Source organism: Cladophialophora bantiana, assembly GCF_000835475.1.
Source record: "Cladophialophora bantiana CBS 173.52 unplaced genomic scaffold supercont1.20, whole genome shotgun sequence".
Classification (NCBI taxonomy): Eukaryota; Fungi; Ascomycota; class Eurotiomycetes; order Chaetothyriales; family Herpotrichiellaceae; genus Cladophialophora; species Cladophialophora bantiana.
In genome coordinates, this window is record NW_015971594.1 from 716,344 (window position 1) to 734,605 (window position 18,262).

The window sequence follows — 18,262 nt, forward strand, 5'->3', positions numbered from 1 at the left end:
CACGTGCGACGACACAGCGAGCAGGGAAGCAATTCGAGCCGCATACCGTGGTAGTAGCCATGGTATTGTTCTGGTAGCTCGTGTGACCAAGAGGTTTGCTACGACAGTAAGCTTTTCTCATCATCGACCAGCAGAGGACTCCGTAACGACCTGCTTGTTGGTCGACGCTACGCAGATACAGAGAAGATCAAGGTCGAGATCGGCGCAGTGGTGTGGTCGTGGGGGCCCCCTTACTTTTTTGGACTTTGCCCGCATTTTGCCCGAGTCTTTTGCCCCTTGCTGCCTATACTTGTATGGCGATTTCTAAAGCAGGAAGTAACACTAAGTGCGATGTAGGTGCAGGGCCACTGAGGCCACAATGACCACGAGAAGGCCGCGGGATCTCGGCTTCAAATTGAGGTTCAAGGCAGAAGAAACCTCGAGCACCTTTGCGAGTGACAAGGCTATCATACTCAGGGTAAAACGAAGCGAGCGAGCGAGTGGCTCGCTTGGATCTTTGCACCGCGTCGAAGCTTCACTTGGCTTTATGCAGGTCGCCACGAAAAACCAAGCAGAAGGCCTTCCTGTCCCATGATGCAACGTTGATCTACATACATTCCATTATCTCAATGACTGCTGTGTCCTGCACACTGCCTTCTGCAAGGTTGACTTTCACCCTCTCCTCCACTCAATTCCGCCACTCTCCCTCACAAGCTGTTATCGTGGCCATTCCCCAGCCGTTGGGGGTCCGCCCATGGCCCCCATTATTCTCCGGAGACGGAGGAGCCCACCGAGATCAAACACAATTTTCAGCAATCTATCCGCCTCGTATTTAGCCGGGATACCCTTATTGGTGATATAGATTTTCTGTGGACACTTTGGAACGACTCAAGACTTCACCTTCATCCACAGCTCTGTGGGAAATATGGAGAAGATGGCGACTTTGATGGCCTTCGAACCCGTTCGAGTGGAGTTCTGGGGTTACATGAGTATCTCCTTCTCAACGTGATCGTAATGCAGGGAAATGAAAGGTGAGGAAGTGTATAAGGGTGCTCTATCCTGGTCGCCTCGCATGGTTCTGTCCCGCTCTTCTCTTCCAGACCACGCTGTTCTCTCAAGACACGGGAGCTGAGATACAAAAGTCCTTGCTGAGAATACTCGGTTCTCCCACGAGTTACTGCCAAAATGGCTTCTCATGAGCTCCCCCAGGACTACATCCATGACTCTGACCAGAGTTCTTCGAGCGGCGTCAAGATCGACGCAACAGAATTTCAAGAAAACATTGGGACAGCAACAACCCTGGGGCGAGAGCCACCTCCATATGTGAAGTCGCTCAGTCCAGAGGAGCGAAGGATCGCAGAACGAGCCCTCGTTCGAAAGATCGACTTTCGTCTGATCCCTATGATTGTCATCATGTGCGCCCACTGGACCACGTCCCTCTACAGCTAATAGTGAGACTGACATGGTAATCAGGTATATTCTGAACTACCTGGATCGCAACAATATTGCCGCAGCTAGACTGGCTGGCCTCGAGGATGAGTTGAGACTTCATGGCACTCAATACCAGACGGCAGGTTGGTCTTCGCCCATTCACGCCAGATGCAAGTCCACATTTACTGACATTTTTTGAATCTTTTTAGTCAGTATTCTCTTCGTCGGTTACTTGCTTATGCAAATCCCGTCCAACTTGTGCCTCAACAAAATCGGAAAACCGCGTGTCTACCTTCCCACAGCCATGATCATCTGGGGCACGATCTCCGCTGCTACAGCTGCTGTCCAATCCTTTGGAGGCCTGATCTCTGTTCGATTCTTCCTCGGTTTCGTCGAGGCTGTATACTTCCCAGGATGTCTCTATTTTCTGAGCGCCTGGTATACTCGCAAAGAGCTAGGTTTCCGGACAGCGATGCTGTACTCAGGATCGCTTATCTCTGGTGCCTTCTCGGGTCTCATCGCAGCAGGCATCACGAAGAACATGGACGGAACCGCGGGGCTACGAGCTTGGAGATGGCTTTTCATCATTGAAGGCAGCGTTACCATACTCATTGCGTTCATTGCAATCTTCGTTTTGCCGAACTTTCCTCGAACGACGACGTGGCTGAGCACAGAAGAAAAGCAGCTGGCCGTGTGGCGACTTGAGGAGGACATTGGCGAGGACGACTGGGTGGGTGCCGAGGAGCAGACTTTCTGGCATGGATTTAAGCTTGCGGTTAAAGATATCAAGATGTGGATTATGGTGAGCTTGCGGACACTCTTCTTACCCTATCTCATCGGATTTGTCTAACTCGGTTTTGTCTAGATGCTTATGCTGTTCTGCATCGTGGCGTCTGGCTCCGTCACAAACTTCTTCCCCACGGTGGTTCAGACACTCGGATACGGCGACATCGCCTCGTTGCTGCTCACAGCACCACCATACGTGCTGTGCGTCATCACGGCCTTCTTCAACGCCTGGCACGCCGACCGCACAGGCGAGCGCTTCTTCCACGTCACACTGCCTCTCTACGTGGCCGTTGGATCCTTCATCCTCGCCGCCGCGACCACGGCAACCGCACCGCGCTACGTCGCCATGATGCTCATGGTTCCCGGCGTGTATACCGGCTACGTCGTCGCGCTGGGGTGGATCAGCAACACGATGCCCCGACCGCCCGCCAAGCGCGCCGCGGCGCTGGCGGCCATCAATGCTGTCAGCAACACCTCGTCCATCTACGCGAGCTACATGTTCCCCAAGAGCGACGGGCCGCGCTACGTCCTGGCCATGAGCGTCTGTTCCGCCACGGCGTTCGTCGCCATCTGCGCCGCCACCGCGCTGAGGATCATCCTCGTCCGGCTGAACCACAAGCTGGACCGCGGCGAGTGGGTCGAAGGCGCGATCAATTCCGGTTCTGCTTCCAGCGACGGCAAGGCCGTGGGAAATAATGTCATTGTCCAGGAGGATGCGGTGCCTGCGGAGGCAGTTGCACGAGGATTTAGGTTCTTGATATAGTACTACGACCGAAACTGCTGTACTCTACAGTGGACTGACTGACTGACTGAATGACCGAATCCGCGAACGTCGAAATTGTGGTATGGCTGGGTACGCGGACTGGTGCCGCATACGGACAAGTTGACCGCTAGACATAGACTAGACTATATAATGAATTATGGGCAGATGGTTGAATGACCATGACGATGTCATATCAATGTCAAGACTCAAAATAGAATACGAGGGCATAGATATACAAGGATGGAGAAGAAGGAAAGCGGAGGTTTACGAGTGGAAAGTTCTATTCACATCCCGTCCTCCGTCTCTCTCTCTGTGTGTGTGTGCACGTTGTGCTGCGAGCGAATATCAGGAGATGTAAAAACGCCACAGCCCGAACCTCAGTCTCGGTCCTCGATCTCAGCCTCAGCTTTAACCTAACCTTACGCTTGACATCAGGCCCAGCCTTATCATCATCACCAACCTCAACCTCAATCCCAAGAGCCAGCCTCACTTCCAGGAACTCAGCCTCAAGACCAGCCTAGTGGCCTCACTAGCCTCAGCCCCGACCTAGAGGATACGAAGAGCAAAGAAAAGAATACTGTACCAGTACGTACTTGTACAGGGAGGCTGGGGTGTGTCATCAGGCACAATCACGAGACTATGTACCTACTCCGTACTCCGTATTCCGTACTAGGTACGGAGTAGTGGACCCCATTTACTTAGCACTCAGCCTCGTCAACTAGCTCGCTGCACTGATGAAGCACGTGATAGAGGGTCCGGAGCGGAGTCGGAGTGGAGGCTATTTCGGAGCCTTCCTTTTCAGAGGTTTGTAACCTCCGGGAACAAGTTATTAGAATGCGTCAGGCAGGCCGATTATGTACCGTACAAAGGACAAGTAGAAAGTCGTTGAACTGGTGCAGCGGACTTTGGCTTTTCACCTCCTCGGAACACTCCGTCGGCCGTAATTGCGCAGCCCAGAGCCGAAGCCTCGAATGAGCACAGGATTGAGTTTCACATGTGATGATTCAGCGCGAGAAGCACACACACGCCCCTGAAACAGTACCAAATCTCTCGGCCTCGGCAGTCGCCGCGTCCCTTCATTATTGCTCCCTTGCTTCTAGTTGTGGCTGTGCGTTGCACAAAATGGCTCACTGTGGCGTGACACGCCTCTTCTGGGAAAGTGACCAGGACAAGCGTACAGGACAAGTCCTAAACTGGGTGTAGCAATAAAATAGTGCAAGGCCTCAATGAGGCGTGGCGAGACAGATAGAGGGATCTTGAAATGTTGTTTGCGGCGATCGGACTACTCCTGCGCTCTTTTTCCGTACATACTGTAAGAAGGTTGTAACAGCGGCAGTAGGGCACTGGCGGAGCTCTGAGACGATCAAACATCGGCCGCTGCACCTGGCCAACTCGCGACGGTGGAAAATATCACCGTGGATCCGTGGTCCACACAGTGACTTCGCTTGGTAGCCAACCATGGCGCCGAAGAAGAGATTTGTCCATTGATACCGAAGGTAACGGGTTCATTGAATGATCGATTTGAATCCATTGTATGCTTGCTCCATGTCGAAGGCCAAATCCCTGGCCTGCTCCTCGCTCAGCTCCTCTGACGTCTTCATCTGATTGAGCGTGATCAGCCATTGGATAATCTTCCCGCGATGTTCAAAATCCTGGTCTGTGACTTTGTTGACAGACTGGATCACATCTGACAGTATTGGATGTAACTGGGTCTTGGAGACTATATTCAAGCGGAGTGCATCAAGAAATGTGATGAAATTCTCCGTCGCTGCGAGGATCAAGCTCCCCGAAAGGTTGCCTTGGGGAGCTGTAGATCCAGGAGTGGCCTTTGCCACGGTGATTGTTTCCACGCTGGAAAGACCGACTTTTAGACGTTCTTTGGCGCGGGGACACTCAATGTCCCATTTCTGCGTGAATGTATCCAAGTCTCCAAACTCGCGCGCCACATTTTCATCGTTCAATATCGATCGATACTGCTTGAGCAGTTTCGAACACATGTCCGAGTACTCTGTTTCTGGAAGCGCATCTTTGATGTATGCTTTTTCCAGTCCGTCAAGGGTGCGAATGATGCTGTAGATCTCGGCGAGGGAGTCAATCAGGTCACGCTCGGCCGAAGAGTCCGCGAGTTTGACTTCTTCGTCAAGGTTGATCCGGGCGGAGAGAGTGTTTGTTGCTGGATAAGCATAGGGGGTTGGCGCATAGGCCAGATTGCGGGTTGGAGGGTTGCCGTACATCGTTGACTGTCACTTAAGCAGCAAGGTGAATATCAAGAACGATGGTCAGGTGAATAGCGAGGCTGAATAAGGGAGGTGAACTGACTGTAATAATAGAGGCTGTGAGGGGAAGTTTGCCAAATTTGGCAAATGCGGGGAAACTCCGGCACAACTTCGGCTTGGCATAATTTTTTCTCGTGCTTCACAGTTCGTCTGCGAATCGCGAAAGTTAATGTAATCAACCCTTTGTGTCAGACTGCAAAGGCCCCTGTTGTCACCGAGACGACCTTGGCCATAGCCGGCACCATGGGCAAACAGACGAAAGCCACGAAAAAATTCGAGAAGAACCGCCTCAAAGACACAATCGAACGACGAAAAGAGTTCGCTAAGATCAAACAGCGGCACCAGCAGAAAGCGAAAAAGAAACAAAGAGCGGCGCAGAGAGCAAAAGAGAGGGAAGGGGATGTCGAGTCAAATGTTGAGACTGACGATAATGAAGCTGAGGATATGAATGAAGATGAGTTCTTTCAGGAGACGCTGGATATCCCAGAGCATGAGACAAAGACGCCGAAGAACAAGAGCGGAAAGCGGAAGAGAGACGAGAATATCAATGATGAACCTGGAGACGTTGAGAGCGATGGCTCAGAAGATGCAATGGAGGGCCACAAAACTCAACTGGCTGCATTGGCCGAGAAGGATCCTGAATTCTACAAATACCTTCAGGAAAACGATGCAGAGCTATTAGAATTTGGCGAAGACGACGATCTCGCGGCAGTGGACGACCTCAGCGAAGAAGAACCTCCCCCCAAGAAGCAAAAGACCAAGGATGCCCATACAGAGGAGCCTGAGTCACCGGATGAGGTTACCCTTGCGATGGTCGAGAAGTGGAAGACCTCCTTGACCGAACAATTCTCCATAAGAGCTCTCAGACAAGTGGTGCTAGCTTTCCGCGCCGCGGCGCATGCGGACGATGAAGAGGATAAGGTCTTCAAATACAACATTGCCAGTCCGGAGGTGTATCATGAGGTCCTCATAACAGCGCTCAAGCAGGTACCCCTGGCTCTATCGCATCATCTTCCAGTCAAGGAGTCCGCTGCTGGCAAGTTGCGCATACCGACAGATTCCCCCAAGTTCAAGACTCTGGCACCGTTGATCAAATCACACGCCTCATCTCTTCATTACTTGCTCGAGCATTTATCAGATGCCAAGACCTTGAGGTTGACGCTCGAGTCCTTGGAGCCGTTACTCCCATATCTACTCCAATTTCGCAAGTTTCTGAAGGTGCTCACGAAAGCTGTCGCATCAGTCTGGTCTAACAACTCTTCGGATGAAGCAACAAGAATCACCGCTTTCTTGGTCATTCGGCGATTGATGGTTATTGGTGACGCTGGGATCCGCGAAGCTGTCTTGAAGGCGACATATGAGGGCGTCGTCAAGGGTAGCCGCAATACGACAATCCATACTCTTGCGGGAATCAACTTGATGAAAAACTCAGCAGCCGAGATTTGGGGCATTGACCAGAAGGTCAGCTACACAACAGGCTTCACATTTATTCGCCAACTTGCCATTCACCTCCGTGGCAGCATTACCAAACCGACCGGGGACTCATACAAGACCATATACAATTGGCAATTTGTCCACTCTCTTGACTTCTGGTCTCGGGTATTGTCCAGCCACTGCAACTCGCTCTTGGAAGCACAGAACGGCAAACCTTCACAGCTACGTCCACTTATTTACCCGGTGGTACAGGTCACACTGGGCGCGATGAGGCTGATACCGACATCCACATATTTCCCTCTTCGGTTTCAACTCATGCGGTCTCTGCTGCGTATCTCGCAAGCAACCGAGACATATATACCCTTGTCAGCCGCACTGCTGGAGGTGTTGAACTCAGCACAGATGAAGAAGCCCGCAAAGCCGTCAACTGTACGACCCTTGGATTTCGCATCGAACATCCGGGCCCCTACATCACATTTGAAGACGAAGGTGTACCAAGATGGCGTGGGAGAACAGGTGGTTGAATTACTTTCCGAGTTCCTTGTACTGTGGACCAAGAGCATTGCATATTCCGAGCTCCAACTGCCAGTCATCATCATGCTGAAGCGATGGTTGAAGACAGCTTCGAAGCCGAGCGGGAACAAGAACGGCAAGCTCAATCAATCCCTTCTCGTGCTAGTACAGAAGTCGGAAGCCAATGCTAAATGGATCGAGGAAAGGAGGAACAAGATCAACTTTTCCCCGAAGGACCGGACGGAGGTGGAAACATTCCTGAAAGACGTACAATGGGAAGACACCCCTCTTGGAGCGTTTGTGGTGTCGCGAAGAAAGCTACGGGAAGAAAGGAGAAAGGTGCTTGAGCATGGGAGGAAGGAACAGGAACGACGAAAGGCGACGGAAGGAGATGCTGACAGCGATATCGAGATTGCTTGATTCCACATAGAGGGCAACAAATCCCTATCAATGTCCGACAGTGGCTCGCCATTGACAATGGCACAAGATGAACTATTCATTGACCAAAGAGTTTTCTTTCAGTGACGACGGCCCAGACGCCCTAATTCTCTCTGTTCCTCGGTCGTCACTTGTCTGCAGGATCCACGGGCTTCTGACCTTGTTTTTCAACCTTGTGCCTCTACCCCACTGCAGGCTTCTTGGGATCCTGTTTGACCGGATCGGAGCTCTGAACTTCGTCGTGACCACCCTGCACACTGCCTTGTCCAGTCGGGTGCGCTATGCTGCTGGTGTCCTGCGGAACATGTCCTGTGGCCTCGATCCTCTTATGCTCTTGTCATGTGGAGACGCAGATTTGGGGTTGTCTTTTGCCATGTTCGTCGCGTTGGGGGGCATCGCCTTTCGTTGTGGCGGCGGACCGTGTTATTGAAAGGGGGGGTGTTCGGTAGACTCTGAGTTGGGGTCTCGATTGGCAGCTCGGTGGCAGGTTCGGGCACGAACACTCACTGAAATGGTTGAGTCCAACTGTGGGACGAGGGCGAGCAAATTGGCAGGCCATGTGTCGCTCGCTGAAGTAAGGACCGAGCATTCATGTTGGCGACTGGGAGTCCTGTGCTTTGTAGGTGGCGGGTCTTTTTCTGTCAGCCATTCTTCCACTTGTACTCGGTACATCGGGCATCAAAGCGAAGATTGTATTCTGAGGCATCGCTGCTCTCAAATGGGCTCAGATGACGATAGACCTCGTCATCATTACCCTGAAGCACCATAGAAATCTGTGCTCCAGTATTGGTCGCATTCAGCATCTAGATGAGATCATGAAGCGAGAGGCGTCTGGCAGCTATAACGGTTGCGGGTGATAGATCCGAGAGGCAAGACGTGAGCGGAGCACCAGTCCGAATTCTATTGGAACGTCAGTGAGTGACCAGCCTCCTCAACTTCGTGGCCTTGGTTGTTGCTTTTGCTGAATGAGGCTTGATGAGGCCCAAGATGCAGAGGGATTATCTGAGCACTCAGCAAACACGAGCTCTCCACGTCGGCGACACGAGCTTCCAGTTCCAAGCGACGGCCTAGTGAGCCAGAATGGCAATGAAAGGTGCCTGAGCCGTTGAGACATCAGGTGATCCTTACCGAAGTGAGGGCTTCTGGGGCTCCAAGGACTCTTCAAGCGTGGTTCTCGCATAAGCTCGCGAGCGTGGAAACTCGCTTCCTTTATTGCCGAGCCCACCACAGCCACCGCCAGGCACCACAGCGGCGGCGGGTGACATGGATCCCGTCGCATCTTGGATTGTGAGTTGTGGCCAACAGTGGCTCATGACCCTTCGGTGAGCCCTGGGTGAGCCTTTGATGACCCTGGTTCGGCGTCACCTCCATCACCGCCAGCCGTGTCTTGAAACGCTTCGTTGTCACTGCAATTCTCTCATTTCTCACGCACCGTCAACTGCACGGTACCGTGTTGACGCTTCACCGCATCTCTACAACCGAATATTAACCAAGAACCCCCCCTTAACGGTTTGTCCTTTCTACATACCAAGTCTCTCCCATAACACCCCAGAACAACCTAGTCAGAAACAATGGGCGACCCTGGCAGGAGTTTTAGTACCCAGGTTCACCACGACTTCCAAGGCAAATGGGGCCGCCAGTACCACCGGAGTCGGTCATTGAGCATCAAACTTCCAGATCGCTTGGATATTGGAACTACCCTCAGTGTAAGTACGGAACAACCCCCCCATGCACAGACCGTCTGCACTGGACCTCGACTCGCTTGTTCAACGCCAGTCCTTGTCCGTGGCCGAAACACTTTTAACCTTGCCTTCTCCTCTATAGGAGTACTGGGCTGGTCTTGCCATTGAAGAAGAAACCAACAGAGCACTCAAGATTGGAATTGCGATTCATGATGGCACGTATGGCATTGACTTTGCTGTCCATCGCATATCCCTGGACGAAGAGGAGGAGCACGATAGGAGTGGAGACGGAGACTGGGTTGCAGACCATATCATCGAGGAACTGTCCAACTACAGGAGACACCATGTGTGCAAAATTCTTGGAGCAGGAGTCATTGCGAGTGTCCATGAAAAGAGCCCGAATTTGTGCTCAAGGCTGTGGTCCGAATTGGACATCGTACCTATGCTGGTCACCTCAAACCCACTTGTTCAGTCTAGCAACCCACGAGCAAGACCACAGAGAGTGGACGAAATCGCCGACTCAGCGGCCAGGAAGTGTCTAGCGTAAGTTTGGGCCCCTAGCAACCGTCCGTGCCTCGGTCATAACTTGATCAGACTATACGCTCCCACGAAGCAACCGCGTTTGTCAATCAGCTTCCAGAACCAGGTCGAAGTCGATCTGGGAGGCACTATTCAGCTTACCACCATCGACGACTACAAGGCGTCCGTTCGAGAGCCAACCTGGCGGGCCGTGCAGAAACACATCCAGGATGTAGTGGACCGCAAACTCAGGGTTGTCTTTTTCAGTGCAACACCTCAGGGAGGTGGAGTGGCTCTGATGCGGCACGCCCTACTCCGATTCTTGAGACTCTACAATGTAAACGTGGAGTGGTATGACACGCTTCCCCTCCCGTCGACGTGCGCCGTGCTTACCCTGCATATTATATAGGTTTGTGCCCAAGCCAAGGCCCGACGTTTTTCGAATCACCAAAACAAATCACAATATCTTGCAGGGCGTTGTTCCTCCAGAAGTCCACGCCACGGACGAGCAGCTTGGCAAGATCAAAGAGTGGATTGTCGACAATGCGGAGCGGTACTGGCTCGGAGAAGGTGGGCCACTTACGCCCCCCAAGGATGGCGGTGCAGACGTCATCATCATCGACGACCCTCAGATGCCAGAGCTCATCCCTATTGCGAAGAGGTTGGCACCGGATCGGCCCATCATTTTTCGATGCCATATTGAAGTCCGCGACGATTTGGTGCTGGAGGAGGGCAGCGCCGCCCAGCATGTTTGGCGCAATATGTGGTCGAGTATCAAACAGGCGGACGTCTTCCTCAGCCACCCTGTGCGCTCTTTCGTTCCACCTGATGTCCGCAAGGAGACTCTGGGCTGGCTGCCAGCTACTACAGATTGGTGAGTATCTGTACGAGAACTCAGCATCGGTGCAGTGCCTGACTCAAATTATAGGCTTGACGGTCTCAACAAGACCATGGATGACTGGGATCTGCGATATTACTTGCACATCCTCAGGCAACTTTGTCAAGCTCAGAATCTTCCCCAGCTTGCATACCCAGACCGAGGCTATTTCACCCAAATCGCGCGGTTTGATCCCTCCAAGGGCATTCCCGACGTCATCAGGAGCTATGCCAAGTTCCGCGAAATGGTGAAAGACCAGCCCAAGGAGAAAATACATCAATTGGTGCTTTGTGGGCACGGTTCAGTGGACGATCCCGATGCGACGCTGGTCTATGAAGAGACCATGAGCTTGATTCTCACACAATTTCCCGACCTGGTCGACGACATCATCGTGGTAAGACTGGGGCCTAGCGACCAGATCTTGAATGCTATCATGTCGCTTTGCACCGTGGCCCTGCAGCTATCTACAAGGGAAGGATTCGAGGTAAAGGTTTCGGAAGCTTTGCACAAGGTAAACGTACGTCGTATTTCTTCCTGAAAGTTTGACACTGACAAGGTTCTAGGGCAAACCGATTATTGCCACACTCGCGGGAGGTATCCCTCTTCAGGTCGAGGACGGCAAGAGCGGTTACCTTGTCCGACGAGGTGACCACGACAGTGTTGCCAAGCATCTTTATAACCTGGTCAGCGACAAGGACCTTTATGGCAGTATGTGCGAATACGCAAGAAACCATGTCAGCGACGAAGTCCACACTGTTGGGAACGCCCTCTCCTGGATGTACCTTGCCGCCAACGTTTCGAACGGAAGCACACTGAAACCGAACGAGAGATGGATCAACGACTTGGCCCGAGAGGCTGCTGGCGAACCATACAAGGATGGCGAGCCACGCTTACCGCGGCACCTGTCCACTTGATCGACGAGTTGTCTCTTTTTGTGAAGGCGTTGCGAGCGAGACGATTTCTTCCCACCCTCTGCTCACTCATTCAGCATTCAGCATTCAGCATTCAGCATTCAGCATTCATCATTCAGGGGCTTCAACCAGACTGCATCTATGTGTCGACGATATCCTGATTCCGTCGATCGGATTGTGTCTCGAAGCGATTAGATTGGGGATACCAAGTCCCTCAGACATAGAGAGAACAAGAGAGGGATAAGAGTCTGAGAGCGTCGGTAGACTTGTTGATACGCTGCAGACAGGCCAGTCTCCCCCTTTCGCAAATCCAATTCCAATGGCGGTCGACGGGGCCACAGCGGTTTCATTCTGTTTACAAAGTCAAATAACGGCCAATCACACAGTCATGTACATAAACGTGGTTACTATTGTAACTGCTCATTAATCGAATCTGCGGTCTTGCTGACGGTGAGACATGCATGTCAAGCTGCATCTTCTGTCAAGGTAATTGATGCTGTCCTTTCCGGCGCTGCCGAGACTCGGAATGCTCCGCGTCTTCGCCTGATGTTCAAGTTCCCCGCGCTTCTTGTTCTGTGCTTTTGTTGACAGACCAACGCTCCCCTCTGGACTAAGTCTGAGGACCATTGCGCACAATCTCTCCAGCGCAACATGTATCGCAAACGCAACGGTTCTCTTGGCTTCTCCTTCACTCGCTTCGCCAATGCCGCCGTCCCAAACTTCTTCGCAGATGAAACACCTTCTCGCACGGTTGACCTGACCGGCTACCGCCGAGATATGTGCTACATGCATCAAATCGCCTCCGCCAACCCCTATACCCTTGACGAGCGATCCTTCTATGTTGCCGGAGTGGTGGATGCGGAGAGTGTGAGTAGGAAGGTCTATGCAAAGCTCAAAAAGAACGAGATATTGAAGGAGGACGGACTGGTGGACACGCATAAAATCGGACCCAAGTTCCCCCATCAACTGGCACTGTTGAACATCTATCGGCAGAAGGATCTGGTGGGAATGCTGTTCTGGTGGGAGGAAGAGTGCCAGCGTCTACGCAAGTTAGACGCCGAAGAGATGGACCTCGACGCGTTAATATCCGAGTCAGAAATCAAGCTCACTAAGACCGAGGAGGACAGTGCAGAGCAACAGTGTGTGAAAGAAACCTTGGATCAGTTGAAATTCGCGAGAGAGCGGGTGAGGATGAAGAGAAGACAGAGACCCAGTCAGCGGGATCCAGAGGTCGAGGCCGACAGGGACGATATCATCATGGCGTTCCATGGACGGAGTAAGAGCGTACCAAATGTCGGCGTTAACGCGATGGCAACAAGCTCGGAGAGACCGATACAACAGGGACAGCCTCCGCAGTATTTCGCGGGTCCTTGAAGGAGGCATTGATGGCTCGTGCGTCGGTAGCAGGAAGGCGAGGTAGTATCCGACATACGGCGTGGCGTAGGACATGGAAATCTGGCCTATCAAGGCGCCGATGTTGATGAAGAGGTAGAACCAGTTGTGTATCCTCGCCGACGTCTGTCCATGGCATACATGATTTGAAGAGGGACACCTTCACGGAAGATGTTCAAAGGCAACGGATCTGCGGAATCAACCCCATCAAACACTCACCTCATCAAGGGATCCCACCATACCCAGATCTGGGAACCAGGACGGATACCCTGGGACCTCTTGGACCATTTTGCCCAAGCTGTACATCAACTGATGTGGATTTCAACCAGCGCAGCCGCCCACTTCATAGAAGTGGGTTCATCCTGGGTTCGTCTTGGTTGGCTTCGCCCTGATGACGTCCGAGAGCCGACGCAAAGTCCGAAAGAAGTATTTTGATGCTTTTTGTGATGGGGGTTGGATGTGGGACGGATGTGCGGCGAGATTGCCTCGATCTGTTGGGCCGGCACCCCATACCGAAATTCCCAAACAGATACCTTCACAACGGGTCTGGCACTTCATTCCATTCACGCCTCAACAACGAGCTTCAAGTGTGGTGATCATCGCCTAGCCGATGCTGATGCCCTTGTCGGCCGCGTCAAAGGCTTCTTTCCATCTTCACAAACTGCGGCATATCCTCGCTCACGCACATCAACTCTGCCTTCAGCATCATGTTGTCGCTCATGATATCAGTCGATGCATATGAAATTCCACATATCCTGTCAAGCAGCAACGCACAACACGCCAAAGCACTGTAATAGCGTTGTTCAATTGCACCCCCTTGGCCGAAATTGGGGGCCAACTATCTGAGACGCCGTTGACGAGACTGAAGGCATGCGATGCTGACTAGAGAGCATAGGAAAGCTACCGATAAGATGGCCGTTGAGCGAAGTTTAGAAAAATGTGTATCTCTGGATATGTCATCATCAAAACCAGCACTGGCTATCTCGTCTCGGGGACCCAGCTGTCGGTAGAACTCCATGCTCCGCCCGTTGCGAGAATCGGCCTTAGCCAGAAGTATTGCAGCGGTGTTGTTTGTCGAACGCACGCCTCATCGCCCTAGATCGAGCGCAAGAGCCAATTCAATAGGCCCGCCACTTACTATTGGAACTTTTCGCTAAGTGCGTCTCTCGAGAGGCCGCTCATGACGGCGCTGGAATTTTAAAGACAGGCCTGACCTCTAGCTTTACTTGGCGATCAGTGGTGGTCGGAAGCTTTGTGCCCTAACACAAGGTTGTGTGGCTGCTTAGGTCTAGACGAGACAAGTAGGTCACGCCTTGGCTCCGCGCTCTGCCTATCGGATATCTCATTTCTATCTGGGCATGACTTCGAGGTCGCACTCGTGCCCCAGCGAATAAAGTATCCTTTTCTGTTTTTAATCCTTTTCAATATCATTGTGGCTGCAAAACTATTGCGCGCATGGACACATCGCACTCATTACAGAGTAACAATTCTCGCACTGGTCGACGACACAGGTAATCCAAACGACTAGTCTCCCTTGTCAATCATACGCCTGATCATCCCAAAATGTCATTCGGCTTTTCTACCAGGAACACGCTCTTGGCGGCAAAATCGTATACGGGGACTGGGGGACCTTGGTCGCCGAGTTCCATAGGGGATGGTCAGCACAGCTATCTGCGTCTTCCTCTTATTTACTTCTCATTATGCGCCTTCGCCAGCACTATTTTGTGGGTTATTAAGGATCATGGGCAGCATGCTGAGGGTTGAGAAGAACTGGCCCCGAGGCCGTTTGACAGCTCACCAAGATATTTGCGTCGTTGGAGCTCCGCTACGCGCAGAGCTTTGGAAAACTTCTTTCGAGGAGGGTCGCATTTTGAAGAGGAAAGCCGCTTACTGGAGAGACCGGAAGGAGATCTCGAATTTTCGTTGGCGTTACATAATACTGGGTACGGTAGTGAAGTTCAGGGAAAAGGCAAATAAGGTTAAGGAATGGTTGAACAGCGCGGTATACCACGGCTGGAATGGCCACCGTACTCGCAGATCTCAACCCGATCGAACACCTTTGGGCAATCCTTAAACAGCGGATCTGCCAGAAATACCCACATCTCCAGGACCTCGGAGAGTCTCAAGAGGCCCTAGACGAATTCGCCAGAGTAATCGTTGAGGAGTGGAACACTATAGATCAAGAGGATATCGACGATTTAATAAGGTCTATGCCAACGAGAGTACATGCGGTTCAAATGGCTAGAGGGTGGTATACTCGGTTCTGAGAACGCCTAGTTGAAGCTAAAAATAGCATGAATCGATAGAGAAATGGCTAATTGACAAGGTCCGAGTAATTTTCAACCTTGTAACAAAGATGTGGAGGCATGGCAGTAATTATAGTGGTGGTGGCATAATTCTGTGGAGGCCCAAAAGTGGTGGGGGGCCGAGAAGTTATGTCCTTTTAGTGTAAGGCTCCCGGCACGGCCCTAGGCGAGTCGCATGTTGACTTGGGATTTCCGAGATCCTTATTAAGTTTAACCCTATTCAAGGGTCCCCTTGGGGTGCCAAGACAAAGAGGCTAGCGGCCAAACCCTCCGGTCCCAAATCCTCCAAGCAGCGAAAACTTTCACAATGCGGTGCTCCACTGTAACGTTGAAGAGTGGTTCGGTCAAGCAGAAACCCCATCACTTCATGTCCACTGCCCAGTCAAAAGGAGGTAGAACCTTTGGGTGTGGATTGAAGGCCCACGAGCAGGCCCCGTTTAATATTTCAGCTAACAACCCTTTCACCTCTTCTCGTCTATCGCGAACACGAACGAAGATACTTACGTCTAAATCCGAGGCTGATGGACAGCGAATCAAGTTTTATGATCGGTGAAGCGCAGCGGAGGATCGAAGAAACGCCAGTGGATCCAATCAAGCTTCCCAAAGTGAGTGGTTCGTTTGAAGTTGATCCGGCTGTTGAGGAGGGTGAGTTCTTGACACATCCGGGGACTGCGAGACGCAAACAGTAATAGTCCGATCATGAAAAGCTCTCCCTGTAGAAGCGACGAAGCTCCTTCACTCTTTTCATTATGCCGAGTCGCTGAGGAGCGGAACGGCCAAGCTAGCCGTGGAGTTACCGAACGGGAAGAAAGAGTCCTATTTTCTCAAGGTATTTTCTGGCACACCAACCTGGCTAATCCTGGCAACACTGATACTCTAGCAAAGATTGCTCGAGGGGAATCAGGAGCCCAAAAGTGCGAAGGAGAGTATGAATCGCTCAAGGCCATGCACGCAATCTCCCCTGGATTCGTCCCGAAACCCTATGCCTGGGGTAAGTGTAAGAACAGCGAGCCGGAAGCATACTTTCTTCTAGAGGAGTTTCGAGACATCCTTGTGCAGGTAAGAGCGTTCCAGGCCTGGGTTGTTCCTGACTTTGGTCTCACGCAGCTGTTGCAGCCCGCAGATCCGTTCAAATTGGTGACAGGACTTGCAGACCTTCATCGTCGCTCCGAATCGCCGACAGGGCAGTTTGGTTTCCATGTCCAGACATGGCATGGCGAGATTGCGCAACATATCGACCAGTGGGATGACTCCTGGGCTGCTCTCTTCGGCCGCCACCTCGGACACATTATGGAAATCGCCCAGCATATTTTGAACTGGCCAGAATTTGATCTGGTGTGCAAGCTGACTTTGGACAAGGTCGTGCCGCGGCTACTTCTTCCTCTGCAGGAAAATGGCCGCGTTCTTAAACCGTCTCTAGTCCATGGGGATTGCTGGGATGGCAATACCGCATTAGACGCCCAAACTGGCGAGGGATTTGTTTTCGATGTGTGCTCGTTCTACGGCCACAATGAGTACGACATCGGCAATTGGAGGGCGCCTAGACACAGGCTAAGTGACAAAGCCTACATCAACTGTTACAAACGCGAGTTTCCCGCGTCGGAACCCGCAGAGGACTGGGATGCACGTAATTTACTCTACAGCCTGACCTTCAACATTGGAAATTTGATCAATATCCCAGGCTCGCAACAACGAGAAATGTGAGTGAAGAGATGATCATCTTTGCATGGCTCTACACCAGTACGAATGACTAATGTATGCCTAGAGTGTATGATGACATGATGACCCTTTGCCGCGCATTCTGTCCGGATGATCTACAGATGGAGATGGCAAGGCTTTGATATTTACCGATGCGCTTGTGCCTAGAGCTCGAGCAGCTCTCAGAGTGCTTGCCGACTTTCCCTAATAGAGAGCTTGAAGCGTTGGCAACTACGTGATTCCGAGGATACAACGGTCAAGCGAAGGTATAGGGTGTGCGGAGGTGGGCTGGAGTATCGTTATGTACTGTAGGCTGCACGTTCGCTGACTAGGGGCTAATCAAATGGAGTTCAGGACCACGCCACGGCCATGTACTGGATTACTGATTAAGATACCTACTTGTTAGAGTGCGCTTTCTCCTGGTGCCGATCTTAACCACCAGAAGCTCTGGATTACGGAAGAAGCTGGATCACACCACAATCCTCCCGGCTCGCGCCTCCCGGTGAGTGGTCCCGTACACCGAGGTCCCTTGCGAATTAATTGTCATCAAATTCACTGGCGTAACCGGCCGCCAATCCAGCATTCTTGTACAAGCATAGCAGCAATGCTCAGCTTCAGCCCTTATTGGGGATTATCGGTTCTGGTCCGTTATTGATTCAGCAGATTCCAGCTTATTTCATGGACGGTGAGCCAGCAAAAGAAGGGCTTGGGCCACACACTTCTCTTGGCTGTTTACCTCGTACTCGGTTCAGACAGTTCGGCCCCGATTCGAATTGCGAAAGCCCCTGGCGAATCAGCGGGTGCAGTCCTGTCATTGCCATTGGTGCAAACCCTCAACCTCCGTCGCCCACCGCGATTTCCAGAAGCTGGACTCCATCCAATACAAGCGGAGAGAACCCGACGAGGGAGCTGCAGAGAGTGATTGCGCGAGCGACAAGGGGGGAAGTAAACTCAATCGGCCCAGCTACTACCAAGTACCCTGTATGGGTAGCGAGACTCTTCCGCCACCAGTGCTTGTTGATATTACGGAGAAGGCCCAAAACCGCTTAAAGGCAAAAGCAGCTCCGCCTCGGATCATGCCTTCTAACCTTCCAGCCGCGCCTACCGTGCTGCTCACAAATATTAATTGAGCAACATGGCAGACCCCTTGTCTGTCGCTGCCAGTGTCGCTGGACTTGTTGCAGCGGCCGTCCATGTTAGCAAGGCCATTTTAGAGCTGCGGCACCTTGGTTAATTACTGAGGCGAATATACGCCTT

The 18,262-nt window shown here is 52.1% G+C and overlaps 6 protein-coding genes across 6 annotated transcripts; 5 read left to right on the forward strand and 1 right to left on the reverse strand.

The window, feature by feature from the left end:
- Positions 1-1,164: 1,164 nt before the first annotated feature.
- On the forward strand, positions 1,165-2,959 carry Z519_11088 (uncharacterized protein; the record flags this gene model as incomplete). The annotated part of the gene is made up of 4 exons (XM_016768801.1): positions 1,165-1,394; positions 1,453-1,553; positions 1,620-2,212; positions 2,276-2,959. The coding sequence occupies 4 exons, from the start codon at positions 1,165-1,167 to the stop codon at positions 2,957-2,959; spliced, it is 1,608 nt and encodes a 535-aa protein (XP_016615188.1).
- A 1,505-nt stretch (positions 2,960-4,464) lies between these two features.
- Z519_11089 (uncharacterized protein) lies at positions 4,465-5,193 on the reverse strand (the record flags this gene model as incomplete). Its single annotated transcript, XM_016768802.1, has 1 exon — positions 4,465-5,193. The coding sequence occupies one exon, from the start codon at positions 5,191-5,193 to the stop codon at positions 4,465-4,467; it is 729 nt and encodes a 242-aa protein (XP_016615189.1).
- A 285-nt stretch (positions 5,194-5,478) lies between these two features.
- Z519_11090 (uncharacterized protein) lies at positions 5,479-7,602 on the forward strand (the record flags this gene model as incomplete). The annotated part of the gene is made up of 1 exon (XM_016768803.1): positions 5,479-7,602. One exon carries the CDS (start codon positions 5,479-5,481, stop codon positions 7,600-7,602), a length of 2,124 nt encoding a protein of 707 aa, XP_016615190.1.
- A 1,589-nt stretch (positions 7,603-9,191) lies between these two features.
- Positions 9,192-11,612, forward strand: Z519_11091 (uncharacterized protein; the record flags this gene model as incomplete). Its single annotated transcript, XM_016768804.1, has 6 exons — positions 9,192-9,326; positions 9,445-9,845; positions 9,897-10,172; positions 10,231-10,695; positions 10,750-11,209; positions 11,262-11,612. 6 exons carry the CDS (start codon positions 9,192-9,194, stop codon positions 11,610-11,612), a joined length of 2,088 nt encoding a protein of 695 aa, XP_016615191.1.
- Positions 11,613-12,260: 648 nt separating this feature from the next.
- On the forward strand, positions 12,261-12,983 carry Z519_11092 (uncharacterized protein; the record flags this gene model as incomplete). Its single annotated transcript, XM_016768805.1, has 1 exon — positions 12,261-12,983. The coding sequence occupies one exon, from the start codon at positions 12,261-12,263 to the stop codon at positions 12,981-12,983; it is 723 nt and encodes a 240-aa protein (XP_016615192.1).
- Positions 12,984-15,849: 2,866 nt separating this feature from the next.
- Positions 15,850-17,148, forward strand: Z519_11093 (uncharacterized protein; the record flags this gene model as incomplete). Its single annotated transcript, XM_016768806.1, has 5 exons — positions 15,850-15,952; positions 16,015-16,136; positions 16,193-16,366; positions 16,424-17,007; positions 17,073-17,148. The coding sequence occupies 5 exons, from the start codon at positions 15,850-15,852 to the stop codon at positions 17,146-17,148; spliced, it is 1,059 nt and encodes a 352-aa protein (XP_016615193.1).
- Between the last annotated feature and the right edge of the window lie 1,114 nt (positions 17,149-18,262).